Source organism: Catharus ustulatus, chromosome 4 (genome assembly GCF_009819885.2).
Source record: "Catharus ustulatus isolate bCatUst1 chromosome 4, bCatUst1.pri.v2, whole genome shotgun sequence".
Lineage (NCBI taxonomy): Eukaryota > Metazoa > Chordata > Aves > Passeriformes > Turdidae > Catharus > Catharus ustulatus.
Window position 1 is genome coordinate 22,528,279 of NC_046224.1, and position 14,490 is coordinate 22,542,768.

The window sequence follows — 14,490 nt, forward strand, 5'->3', positions numbered from 1 at the left end:
TGCAACACAAAGAGGCCTTTGAATTAGAGGAGAGGGGCTGCAGAGACATGCAGTGCTGTGGGGTGGTTTTGTGCCTGTGTGTTCTGTAGCCTACACACAGAGATAGTAGATTAAAGACTCCAGTGGTAGGGCTAGTCTCCTGTAGATAACAGAAATGTTAATAAAAAAATAACCTTGTGAGACAGATGGGAAAAGAACACGATGCCAAATCTTGCCTGCATCTCATTTGTGTGCCTGGGTTTTTTTGTGAGTTTGGTGATCTACTTGAACAAATCTTAAGTGCAAAGCTAGAATTTAATTCTCAGTGGGTTCAGCTGAACATAGCAAACACAAAACATGACTAAATATGAAAACATAATGCAGGCAAGTCTTCCAGGAAGTCTCCAATCTGAGGAGTTGGGGTTCTGTTTCCTGGAAAAGTGTGAGCATTGTCTTAACGTTCTTTGAAAGGAAGGAGTCTCTCCAGGTGGCTTTATCCATATTTTTTTTCAGGAAGAGAAAACCGCAACATGTTTCAGACATGAAATGCTTTTGTCATCTGTTAATTTATGGGGGGGGGGGGGGGGGGGGTTTGTTTTGTTGTTGTTTTTTGTTTTGGTTTTTTGGCTTTGATTTTTAAAGGCAGTGTACAATGCACATGGTTCGTTGTTGTACTTTTCTTAATGCATTTAGTAATGTGACAGGCTTTTATAGAGTGACTAGCCAGGGTCCCCAAGCAATTCTGCAGTTGTAGTCCAGTCCTTGAGGCTGAGTCATAATTCCACATACTGAATAATATGTTTAAATACAGGGGAGAGCCTTCCTGGAGTTTGTTAGCTTATGAGTTGATTATGTAAATGTAGATGATCATACACAGTATTCCAAAATATGTACTCTGACTGGCAAATGTTTTCAGTTACGTTTCATTCAAGGTAATATAAAAGTCCTGAGGGATGAAGTTGTAGACTGTTTTGCTCAAATAGAGTGAACTTGTTTCAACTTTTCTTCCTGTAAAGGAAAGCAGATGGCTGGGGGGGAAAATGCAATGTGTTGTCTTGTGTTGGTTTTCACCTAGGAGTGTCACTGGAATTACTCAGGAACTGAGCAGTGAGTATGCTGGTGCCAGTTCTTCCACGTGCTCACATGGATTGTTTCTTTGGGTTTTCTTGGTTTGAGCTTTGGTCAATTGTATCTTGAGTGTTTGCCTATAGAGATCTTTCCCAGTGTGAAACATGGACCTTGGATATCATTCCTGTGGTAAATCCAAGTGTGATTTGAAAGCGTTGGAGGGTTCTCGTCACATCTTTAAACATGGTAGCAAAATAAATTTGGATTACTCCCAGTATTAGCTATAGGAATAGCTGGATGGTGAGGATTGCTCACCTTTGCTTTACAAATATTGTTGGAAGTTTCTTTCTTCAGGGGCACATAAACACAGCCAGTTAGTAAATGATAATGGGGAAAATAATACTGCTGGAAATACACAACTACTGCTAGCCAACTGGTAATAGGCTACTGACCCTCATTACCTAGAATGTTGGCAGGTTGCAAGAAGAAGGGTTAAATATTTGTACCAGGAAGTTGAAGAGAAATACTAAATATTAATTGCTGTTAAAACATGGAAATTGGGTACTGGAGTAACTGGGAAACATATTATACCTTTTTTTTTTTCCCCCTCTTTTTTCTCCATATTTAGGAGGGCTTTCGAGCTACTGCTCTGCTGCTGAACAGCATGCAGTCCTTTCGGGAGCAAAGTAGTTATCACGGAAACCAGCAGAGCTACCCGCAGGAAGTGCACACTTCATCCCGACTGGAAGAGTTCAACCCCCGCCAGCAGGCCCAGATGTTCCAGAGCTTTGGAGGAGGTGCTGGCAGTGGACGTCGTGGAGCAACAGGAGCCTCTACAGCAATGCCTGGTGAGAGCTCTGGCCATCAGAGCTACCAAGGTTTCAGAAAAGAAGCAGGAGAGTTTTACTATATGGCTACCAACAAAGATCCGGTGGTGTCAGGAGGGCAGCAGCCACCTCAGCGCAGGCCTTCTGGACCAGTACAGAGCTATGGGCCCCCCCAAGGGAGTAGCTTTGGGAGTCAGTATGGGAGTGAGGGACATGTGGGCCAGTTCCAAACACAGCACTCGACCCTTGGGGGTGTATCCCACTATCAACAGGATTATACTGGTCCTTTCTCTCCAGGGAGTGCCCAGTATCAGCAGCAGGCTTCTAGCCAGCAGCAACAGGTGCAGCAGCTGAGACAGCAGATCTATCAATCTCATCAGCCTTTACCCCAGGCGTCCAGCCAGTCTGCTTCTAGCACCTCACACTTGCAGCCAATGCAGCGTCCATCCACACTGCCTTCCTCTGCTTCAGGCTACCAGTTACGAGTGGGTCAGTTCAGCCAACACTATCAACCACCTTCGTCATCCTCCTCCTCCTCTTTCCCTTCCCCACAGCGTTTTGGCCAGTCAGGACAGAATTATGACGGAAGCTACAGTGTGAATTCTGGGTCGCAGTACGAAGGCCATGCTGTGGGTTCCAATGCACAGGCCTATGGGACCCAGTCCAACTACAGCTTTCAAACTCAACCGATGAAAAGCTTTGAGCAGTCTAAACTGCCCCAAAGTGGGCAGCAGGGGCAGCAGCAGCAGCAGCACCCACCTCAGCACGTAATGCAGTATTCAAATGCTGCCAGCAAACTCTCTCTTCAAAGTCAAGTGGGACAGTACAGCCAGACTGAAGTTCCTGTAAGGTCACCGATGCAGTTCCACCAAAACTTCAGTCCAATCTCTAATCCATCTCCTGCTGCATCTGTGGTTCAGTCTCCAAGCTGCAGCTCTACGCCTTCTCCGCTCATGCCTGGTGGAGAAAACCTCCAATGTGGGCAAGGCAACATGTCCATGAGTTCTAGAAACCGAATCCTGCAGATGATGCCTCAGCTTAGTCCTACACCATCTATGATGCCAAGCCCCAATGCTCATGCGAGTGGATTCAAGGGGTTTGGACTGGAAGGACTGCAGGAAAAAAGGCTCACAGATCCAGGACTGAGCAGCCTGAGTGCTCTAAGTTCTCAAGTTGCCAATCTGCCCAACACAGTCCAGCACATGTTGCTCTCGGATGCCTTGGCACCTCAGAAAAAAAGTTCCAAAAGATCATCCTCTTCCAAGAAAGCCGACAGCTGCACCAACTCAGAAGGTTCCTCCCAGGCAGAGGAGCAACTCAAGTCTCCTATGGCAGAGTCCCTGGATGGTGGCTGTTCCAGTAGTTCAGAGGATCATGGGGAAAGGGTGAGACAGCTGAGTGGCCAGAGCACCAGCTCAGACACCACTTACAAAGGGGGTAATTTAGAGAGACCCAACTCCTCACCAGCACAAGGTTCTCAGAATGAGCCATCAAAACTCAGCAGCAGTCCTGCAGCTAGGGAAGATGTGACCTCCCCTGATGGGAAGGAAGCTGTGGTGGCTGTGGAAAATACCCCAAAAGTTAATGAAAAGGCAGTTGGGGTGATTGTCTCCCGGGAAGCCATGACAGGAAGAGTAGAAAAGTCAGGTGGACAAGATAAACCTGCACAAGATGATGCTTCCACTGCCCCTCAGGCACCAGCTAGCACTAGTGGAGCAAAAGAAGCTGGGCATGCAGGGACACAGCAAGAAACTCAAGGAGGAGGTAAAGGGAGCAAAAGTGGTGATAACACTAACCATAATGGGGAAGGGAACAGCCAGTCTGGTCATGCAGTTGTTGGGCCAAATTTTCCTGCAAGAACAGAATCTTCCAAGTCTCCTGGCAGTTTAAGATACAGCTACAAGGATAATATAGCTCCTGGTATACAGAGAAATGTTGGTGGCTTTCCACAGTATCCATCTGGTCAAGAAAAGGGGGATTTTCCAGGGCATGGTGAGCGCAAAGGCCGTAATGAGAAGTTTCCTAGCCTCCTACAAGAGGTTTTACAGGGGTACCACCATCATCCAGACAGAAGGTATTCTAGAAATGCTCAGGAGCATTCTGGGATGGCTGGGAGTTTGGAGGGAGCAATGAGGCCCAATGTTTTAATTAGTCAAACCAATGAATTGACCAATAGAGGCCTCTTAAACAAAAGCATGGGGTCCCTCCTGGAGGGCCCTCACTGGGGTCCCTGGGATAGGAAGTCTAGCAGTGCAGCTCCAGACATGAAGCAGATAAATTTAGCTGATTACCCTATTGCTAGAAAGTTTGATGTGGAGTCTCAGTCTGCTGCCCATGAGGCAGGAGCACTCTCAGAGAGGAGATCAGTGATCTGTGACATATCTCCATTAAGGCAGCTTGTAAGAGATCCTGGCCCTCACCCCATGGGGCACATGGGTCCTGAGGCCAGAAGCGGAAGGAGTGAACGTCTTGCCCCTGGCTTGAGCCAGTCAGTAATACTCCCTGGTGGTTTAGTATCCATGGAAACAAAGATGAAAGCTCACAGTGGGCAAATAAAGGAGGAAGATTTTGAAAAGGGCTCAACTAGTCTCAATAATAAAAAAACAGGAGACCATTGTCATCCTGCTGGCATTAAGCACGAATCTTTTCGAGGCAATGCCAGCCCTGGAGCTGCAGTCTCCGATGCTGCTCCAGACTACATGCCCCAGCAGGATAGCAGATCGACACAGATGAGAAGAGGACCTGGCAGAACTGGAAGGGGTAAATCACCCTCTCAATATCAGGATCTTGCTGATAAGCTGAAAATGTCACCAGGCAGAAGCAGAGGCCCAGGGGCAGATCTGCATCACATGAACCCACACATGACACTACCTGAAAGAGTTAGCAGGGGTTCCTTGCATTCTGTCTACCCTCAGAATTCAGAAGGCCCATCTCTGGCTTCAGCATATCACACAAATGCTAGGCCTCATGCTTTTGGTGACCCCAACCAGAGTCTGAATTCCCAGTATCATTACAAGAGACAGATATACCAGCAACAGCAAGAGGAATACAAAGATTGGGCAAGCAGCGCTGCTCAGGGTGTGATTGCTGCAGCTCAGCACAGGCAGGAAGGAGCAAGGAAGAGCCCAAGACAACAGCAGTTTCTGGAAAGAGTGAGGAGTCCCTTAAAAAATGACAAGGATGGAATGATGTACCTTCAAGGTAGCTCTTACCATGATACTGGAAGTCAGGAAGCTGGGCGCTGTGTCATGGGGAGTGACAGTACTCAGAGCAAATGCACCGAACTGAAACACGGCAACCAGAAGTTGCAGCATCATGAATCTGGTTGGGACCTCTCTCGGCAAACTTCTCCTGCCAAAAGCAGCGGCCCTCTTGGAGCAGCCAACCAAAAAAGATTTTGCCCTCAAGAAAGTGATGGGCATCGACGAGAGGAATCTACAGATTTACCCAAACCTAGTAATGCTATGCTTAGACTCCCTGGCCAGGAAGACCAGTCTCCTCAAAACCCATTAATCATGAGGAGGAGGGTCCGTTCTTTCATCTCTCCTATCCCTACCAAAAGACAGCCACATGATATGAAGAACAGTGGTGGTGAAGATAAAGGGCGGCTGATGACTTCAACAAAAGAAGGAGCTGATAAAACATACAACTCCTATGCCCATTCATCTCAAAGCCAAGATGCTGGCAAGTCAGTTGCAAAGGGAGATTCCTTCAAGGACCTGCCAAGTCCTGATAGGAATTGTCCTGCTGTTTCCCTCACAAGCCCAGCAAAGACCAAAATATTGCCCCCAAGAAAGGGGCGAGGATTAAAACTGGAAGCTATTGTTCAAAAAATTACATCTCCCAATATTAGGAGAAGTGTTTCTACCAACAGTGCTGAAACTGGTCCAGATACTGTCACTCTTGATGACATCCTGTCGCTCAAGAGTGGACCTGAAGGAGGAAATGTGGCTGGACATGGACCAGAGGCTGAGAAGAGAAAAGGAGAGATGTCAGATCAAGTGGGGCCAGCAAGCCAGGATACAACTGGTGAAAAAACTGTTCCAAGATCTTCAGAAGAGTGGCAAAGCAGTGAGGATGATAAAAACAGAAAAGAGGTCCCTGAAACTGCCATTATTGGCAAAGAAGGAGCAGGATCCAATGCAGCACCACCTCCTTCTCAGAAGTCAGGTGGTCAGGGAAGGTCTGATGGATCTGTAAGTGGAGCTGGAACTCTGACCTTTTCAGACTCAAAAACAATTTCCCCTTCCAGTGTGTTCATTTCTGAACCAAATCCAAAGTCTGAGGAAAAAGATGGAGATGTGACAAACATTTCACCCAAGCCAGATGGTTTCCCTCCAAAGGGATATTTCCCCTCTGGAAAGAAAAAAGGGAGGCCAATTGGGAGTGTGAACAAGCAGAAGAAGCAGCAGCAACAGCAGCAGCTGCCTGTGCCCCCTCCTCCCCCACCAGCACCGTCACAGCCTGCAGAAGGGGTGGGTGCTGGTGAGCCAAAGCCCAAGAGGCAAAGGAGGGAGAGGCGAAAACCTGCAGCACAGCCACGGAAGCGAAAGCCTAGACGGGCTGCTCCAATTGTGGAGCCTCAAGAACCAGAGATCAAGCTCAAATATGCTACTCAGTCTGTAGATAAAACTGACTCCAAGAATAAGTCCTTTTTCCCTTACATTCATGTGGTAAACAAGTGTGAATTAGGCGCTGTATGCACAATCATAAATGCGGAGGAAGAGGAGCAGAACAAATTGGTGAGGGGTCGGAAAGGACAGCGGTCTTCAACACCCCCTCCTAGCAATGCGGAGAGCAAAGTGCTGCCCACCTCATCTTTCATGCTGCAAGGCCCTGTAGTAACGGAGTCTTCTGTCTTGGGGCATCTGGTTTGCTGCCTGTGTGGCAAATGGGCCAGCTACCGTAACATGGGTGACCTCTTTGGTCCTTTCTACCCCCAGGATTACGCAGCTACCTTGCCCAAGAATCCACCTCCAAAGAGGGCCACAGAAATGCAGAGCAAGGTCAAGGTACGGCACAAAAGTGCTTCTAATGGTTCCAAGACAGATACTGAAGAGGAGGAGGAACAGCAACAACAGAAGGAACAGAGAAGCCTGGCTGCTCATCCCCGCTTTAAGAGGCGGCACCGCTCTGAGGACTGTAGCGGAGCCTCTCGGTCACTTTCAAGGGGAGCTTCTTGTAAAAAAGCAACCACTGATGGTGGCAGTGGTGGTGAAAAGACTCCTTTGGACTCAAAACCGTCTATGCCCACTTCAGAAGGTGGCACTGAGCTGGAGTTACAAATTCCTGAACTACCTCTTGACAGCAATGAATTTTGGGTCCATGAGGGTTGTATTCTCTGGGCCAATGGGATCTACCTGGTCTGTGGCAGGCTCTATGGGCTGCAGGAAGCTGTGGAGATTGCAAGAGAGATGGTGAGTACCTAACCTTGCTATACAAAATTATTTTCTTTCATTAGCAAATATATGCCATTTGGAATACTGTTTTTCCTTGTTCTTCTCCCATGTCTTAAACAACCATGTTTTATCTTTTTTTTCTAGTGATGTCCTTTTGATGGCCTCATTTAGATCTCTGCCACACCTAATCAGATAAGATTTTTTTGGACATCAAAAAGCTGGATGCTTATTACCTAGTAAAAGTTCTAGATGTCCAAAGTCTTTCTCCTGACTATAGTGATCTCTTTGCCCTTCTTTCTTTTATTCTATTAGATATTTAATGTTTTCTAGGGCTCTTCTTGGAGGCAGAGTGAAAGGACAAGTGATAGCAGACACAAATTGCAGTAAAGAAAATTCCAGTTCAGTTAGGCAAAAAATTTCAGTGGAGTTGGTCAGACATTGGATTGAGGGAGGGGAAACGACAGAAAAGCTGTGGAATTCCCTGGTTTTGGAGATGCAAAATTTGGTTTTGAGCAAATCCCTAAGCAGCTTTACACCTGAAGATGGGGCTGCCTTCAAAGTTGGCTCTGCTTTCAGCAGGGGTTCCTTCCAGTGTGAGCTACTCTGCACTGTAATACCTATTACGCAACTGTAGGAGAATTTACAGTCCTTACAAAATAAGGTGGATAGAGCAGAATTGCGCAAGGGTCTCTAAGCATTAAGTGAAATATGTGTGGGTTTAGTATTGATGAACGCAGCATTCACAAATGATACTGATAATTGACTTTCTGCAGAGTGTGAGTATACAATGAGTGAGAAGAAATAGGTGAAATTAAAGCAGGGACAAAGGAAAAATTTCATTCACAACTGCCTGGTTGTGGATGGACACACTCACTGTTCTTGATTTCCTGAGGCAGAAGCTGATGCTTTAAAACCACAGTTATGTGCCTTGCTTTGCCTTCACCATTTTTTATGGTTATCTTTTTTTGTATTGCTCTTTGTCCTGGGTCAGACCATGGAAGAGCCATAGAACTACTTTTTCCTGTTGCCTTCAGATTCTTCCTTTGCTAAATAGTGTTGGGATCCACTTTTTATCTTCTTTCCTCTGTATTGTTACATACAGTGTTCTTGTTTCCTCCCCATGAACTTTTTCTCTTCAAGTTTGATTCCTGGCTTGTTCTAAATTTTCACTCAACTGTTCTTTGACAGTAATTACATGCTTCTTTGCCCTAACTTGATTTGGCTTGCATACTTGTTTCTAGTCTCTCATTAAACATAGTCAGTTAATTTCATTTGGTTTTCATTGAGCCATGCCTGTATGCTTGTTCTGATGCAACTGATGAATTTCTTATCTCTTATAATTGCAAGGTTTCTTTCAGGTTCTCCACCACCATTTGGATTCTACTTGCATTGTGGCCATGCTTTCATTTGTCTGGTAGTTCACCAGTATTTTGAATTTGTATCCCTCCAGCCTGATTTTCCCTTTTTACTGTGTGTAGGGTATGTCTTTCACTTAGGATTCTGGTTTTCCCAATAGCAAATGCCTTCTTTACAAGTTCTTGAACCGCTTGAGTTATCCTCCAGTGATCCTGTTTGTGTCCCTGTGCAAAGGATGTAAGCCCAGCTGTGCTAAAACATGCTGTATTGAGAGACTCTAATCAAACTTAAGTAATAGCAGCCCTTTAGCCGCATTTTTATGTGGGTTTTGCATGTCGTTTGACATCTAGTTCTTTCTCTGCATGCAGTCTTTATGACTTTCTGATTGAATATGCTTTGGCTTACCCTTTACCACTTGCTTCCACTTACAGTCATCTCCTCCTTGCAAGTAAAACATTTTTTGCCTCTTCTTAACCGTTTCATCTGTCCTTATGGCACCTTAGAAAAATATCTCCTTATCTCCCTTGAACTTTGTATTCTTTTCCTCTACCTCTTTCCCTCTGTAGTTGCTCCACTCTGTCTTTTCCCTCGTAATGCAGTAGAAGTGTTTCTTCTTTTTTTTTTTTTTTTTTTAAAGGGGTACAGTATGCTTATGGCCTCTTTTGCCTTTGCAACTGCCTTTTAATTTCCTTTTCCTTTTTTCATCTCAAAGTTCTTTGAGTGCATTGTCTGGGGCTCTTGTCATCCACTGTGGCTTTAGTTGTGCTCTACTGCAATTGTAATCAGTGTTTATGGTGATCTTTTCCCAGTTAAGGTTCAGATCCAGCACCTAATTTTCCATTTTTTTGTCTACTGCACTGTCACTATCAGCTGTACTGCTTTTGAAGTGTTGCTCCACCTTTGTTTTCTGCCTGTGTCTTTGATTACCTCTTTGCTTTCCATTGTGTTCTTCCGAGGCTGTTCGTTACTTCATGCTTTTTCTGTGGGGCTCATTGAAGTTTGCTTGTGCTTTTCTTCCTTTTATCCTGGAATTCCATGCTTTTGAGGAGCTTTTGGTAACTCAGTCACTTTCTTCCAGAGTCTTGTGGAGCTTCCTTTTTTCTCCAGATTCATGTTCCTCTGGCACAAACTTAAAAATTGTCTTTGAATTCATAGTGAGTTTTCAAAATCTCACTTTAAAACATGGTTTATAATTTACATTCTCTAATCCATTGTCTGCCATTTTATTTTGATTTTCATGTCACTCAAATTCACAATCTCATTTGATTTTAAAATTATTTCTTCCTAATCCTCCTATTTAAGGCTGCAAGAAATACTACTTACTTCTTGTATATGATCAGTATTATGTAGTCTTTTAGTGCTCTCCACTGTTCTGTCTAGGTCTCTTTTTAATCTGTTTATAAGACTGAACTTTCAGAGTCAGGGACGATTGTCTCATGTGTACATTTGGTTTTGTTATAGAATCATAGAATGACTTGAATTGGAAGTGACCTTAAAGATCAAATCCCCTGATGTGGGTAGGGATACCTCCCACTAGACCAGGCTGCTTAGAGCTCCATCCAGTCTGGCCTTGAACACTTTGAGGGATGGACCATCCACAGCTGCTCTGGACAACTTGTTCCAGTGGCTCACTACCCTGACAGGAAAGAATTTCTACCTAATATCTAAGCTAAACTTAGTCTCAATTTGAAACCATTCACCCTTGTCCTGTCACTATATGTTCCTGTAAATAGCCTCTCTCTTGTAGGTTCCCTTCAGGTACTGGAAGGCCACAGTTAAATCACCCTGAAGCCTTCTCTTTTCCAGACTGAACAATCTCACTTCTCCCAGTGCTCCATTCCTTTAATCATTTTGGTGGCCTCCTCTGGGCTTGCTCTAACAGGCCTTTTTGTGCAGAGGACCCCAGAGCTGGATGCAGGTAGGGTCTCCCCAGAGCAGAGGGGGAGAATCCCCTCTTTCATCTTGCTGCTCAGGCTGCTTTGGATGCAGCCCAGGATACAGCTGACCTTCTGGGCTGAGTGCACATTGGTGGGTCATGTCCAGCCTCTTGTCCGCCTGCACTCCCAAATCCTTGTCAGCAGACTGCCCTTGATCCCTTCATCCCCGAGCTTGTGTTGATATGGGAGTTACCTCAATGCAGGTGCAGCACCTTGCACTTGGTCTTGTTAAGCCTCCTGAGATTCCCATGTGCCCACTTTTGAGTCTGTTCAGATCCCTCTGGCTGGCATTCCGTCTTTCAGGTGAGTGAAGAGCACCACTCAGCTTGGTGTTACCTGCAAACTTGCTGAGAGTGCACTTGATCCCTTTGTCTGTGTCATAAATGAAGACATTAAATAACACTGGTCCCAGTACAGAACCCTGAGGGACACCACTGCTCAATGATGCTCACTGGGACTCTGAGCTGTTGATCTCTACCTCCCCCTTGATGCAACTGTCCAACCATTCCCAATCCATCAAATCCATCACTCTCCGGTTTGGAGAGAAGGATGTTGTGTGGGACTGTCAAAAGCCTTACATCTCAAAAGCATTACGTATAAATTGCATCCTCAGCCTTTCCCAGGGAGGAAGGAGTGACTCCATCATAGACAGCCACTAGGTTGGTCGGGCAGGACTTGCTCTTTGGTAAAGCTGTGCTGGCTGTCCTGAGTCACCTCCCTGTGAGCTTCTAGGAGGATCTGTTCCATCATCTTCCCAGTCACAGAGGTGAGGCTGGCAGCTTGGTAGTTCCCAGGGTCCTCCTTTCTGCCCTTTTTACAGATGTGTACAATGTTTCCCTTTTTCCACTCACCTGGGGTTTCCACCAACTTTTCAAATACCATGGAGCATGGTTTAGGAATCAGCAAACTCTCTCAGGAGTCTGGGATGCATCTTTTCAGATCTCAGACTTGTGTACCAGGTTCTAAAAGTGTTCGTGGACCTGATCTTTGCATACAGTGGGAGGGACACTTGCCTGCTGCAGTCCTCATCCTGTCATCCATCCACTTGAGAGGTGTGGGAAGAGAGGTTGCCATTGAATACTGAGGCAAAAAAGTTGTTGAGTACCTCAGCCTTCTCTTCCATTGTTAGCTGTTCGCCAGCATTGTTTATGGTGGGGGGTGCACCTTCTTTTTCCTTCCTTTTCTGGTTAACTACCTATAGAAGCCCTTCCTGTTATTCCTTGCATTCCTATTCAGGTTCAGCTCCAGCTTTGCCTTGGCTTTCCTCAAACCACCCCTGCACAACTGAACTTCACTGCTATGTTCTTCCCATGTTACCTGTCCTTGTTTCCACTGCCCGTGTCTTTGTTTCTTTCCCTTTAGTTTGACCGGGAGTTCCCTACTCGGCCGTCCATTCTCTCGCCTTCCTTGCTCAGTTTCTTGCTCGTGGGAATTGCTAGCTCTTGAACTCTGTGGAAGGCTTCTGTAAAAATCTGCCAGCTCAGTTCTGCTCCTGTGTCCCTGAGGGCAGTCTCCCAGGGTACCCTATTGACTAGCTCCTTGAAGAACTGGAAGTTTGCTTTCCTGAAGTTCGGGGGCCTGACTTCTTACCTGACCCACATCCCTCAGGACTGCAAAATCCACCAATGTATGATTGCTCCAACCCAGGCTGCCTCCCATCTTGACATCCCAAATTAGTTCATTTACACTGGTGATCACCAAATCCAGTATTGAGTTCCCTCTGGTAGGGCTATCACCTGGCTCAAGAAGCTATCCTCCATGCATTGCAGGAGTCTCCTGGGTTGCCTGTAGTTTGCCTTAGTATTGTTTGCCTTTCTCAGTACATATGAAGGTGGCCAAAGTCCTTCCAACAGGACTGGAGCGTGTGAGCACGATGCCCCCTGTAACTGGGGCAAGAAGGCTTTGTCAATAGGCTCCCCTTGGTCAGGCAGCTGTAGCAGACCCCAGCCACAAAGTTGCTTTTGGTGCCTCAGGGTCTGATTTTTACCCAGGCTTGGAACCTGCTCATGGCTCTTCTTCAGAGACAGCTCTTCACACTTGCTGCACCTCTTGATGTAGAGGGCAATTCCTCCACCTCTCCCTCCTTTCTGTCTCTTCTGCACAGCTCATAGCCATTGATAGTCACACTCCAGTCACACAATTTGTGCCACCAAGTTTCAGTAACGGCAACAGGATCATAATTTTCCATCAGCCGGGTGGCTCCCAGCTCCTTGTTGTTGCCCATGCTGCATGCATTCATTGGTGTAAAGGCACCTTGGCCAGGCTGTTGGCTGCATCACCTTCCTAGAGGAACACTATTATCATCACTTTAAATGAAGAGATGGAACTGCGATGATGCTAAGGATGATTTAATGTTTCAAAATACATAAGACTCAAGCTACTGAGATATAAAGAAGCAAGAAGTCAGCCATAGCCAAAGTGGTCATGTGTTTCTTTGTTACAAGGCAATATATAACATTTTGATTCAATAGAAAGTTTTTCTAACATATCACCTTCACTTAATTCTGCTGCGTGGTGTATACTTTTGTCCAATGAATTGTTACACTTACACACATATGCTTCTGTTATAACACACTCTTAGTTAACCCTATACAATTACACTACTACACTAGAAAACTCTTTACCATCTTGTCCAATACGGTTTTTTTACTTAAGGCATATTCTTACTTGCAACTATAGAAACGTAAGCCTGCAATTCTTCTGCATAATATGTCTATGTACTTCTATTTTTAGATCAATCCAAGCTTCTTCTAAGGCTGCAAATCAAACCCTTCAGTATCTGTGGAAGTTTCTACCTTTCTGTTTCCACAGAACACCCCTTAATTCCTTTGAATTTCCCAGCTGTATCCCTGTTGGCTTCTCTTACCTCAGGAGTCCCTGGCTCACCTCTGTAAGACTCCAAGTGTGCCCCAGTGTGGCCAGCACATTTCACAGCAAGGGCAGAGTGCCCTCACTAGCACTCTTCCCTCTAACCTTTGCGTCTCATCCCACAGCTTGCCAAGGACAAGCCGAATACTGTCCCCCTCCCAAATCAAGAGTTTAAAGCTCTGTATTGTGTCTCATACAAAAACAGTATCCTAACACGATACTGGGCTCCTCTGTATAACATCCATAGGAGTAATCCATTTATCAACCCTGTGACAAATAATGGAAAAAGTTTTCTTCTAGCGTTTTTCTTTTCCTCTTGTAGCAAGCTGTTGTGCTGGGCTCTCCTGTGGAAGCAGTGTATCCTCATCTCTTCAGCTCACAGAGGGTTATATGCAGCCCTAAGATGGCCATGGGGTATTCAGAGGTGTATCTGCCAGAAGCCATCCCCAGGCGGTGGAAAGGCTCTGTTGAGCTCAACTTTCCTGCCCTGCTGCCTGAGGAAAGCCTTCTGGCTCACGCAGCTAATTTCCTATGCTTGTTGCATATGCTTTCTCTTTACCTCCTTTGTGCTTTGCAAGTGCATTTTCTCCTTTTTCCTCTGACATGCAGTTTGTTAGTGTTGCTGTAATGAAAAAGCAGATGTGCAAATCAAATAGTTGCTTCCTACCAGGAGTAAGTAGAGAGATGTGTGCACAGGCACACAGGAATGTCTATGGGTAAGGAAGGACATTAGCGTATGGTATATGAGGGGTCATGATCCTGGAAGTGAATAATTCATGTATGTAACTCATTCTGTGCAAATTAAATACTCCCATAACTAAAAATTACATAAACTGTGGTACCAACAGGGTAAATATGCACCAATTTAAACTGAATCCATACTATTAAGTGAGTTGAAATATTTCCTGTAGACATCTGGCTCAATTGCTGTTGTTTATGCAGCACTCTAGTATAGAAATAGGAAACTTCAACCTCTAGTCAAAGGCTGTTGTTGTAGAGGTTGTGATATAAGTAACCCATCCTGTGTTTCTTCTTCTCACACAAGCTCACCTATTT

General features: G+C 45.5%; 1 protein-coding gene across 6 annotated transcripts in view; it reads left to right on the forward strand.

Moving 5' to 3' along the window:
• Positions 1 to 14,490, forward strand: part of TCF20 (transcription factor 20) — a 132,246-nt gene that overhangs the window by 81,088 nt on the left and 36,668 nt on the right. For all 6 annotated transcript variants that reach the window (XM_033057691.2, XM_033057686.2, XM_033057689.2 and 3 more), the window contains one exon: positions 1,676 to 7,291. In XM_033057691.2, coding sequence (XP_032913582.1) covers positions 1,712 to 7,291 — 5,580 coding nt within the window. In that variant the 5' untranslated portion in view covers positions 1,676 to 1,711. The remainder of the gene's footprint in view (positions 1 to 1,675; positions 7,292 to 14,490) is intronic.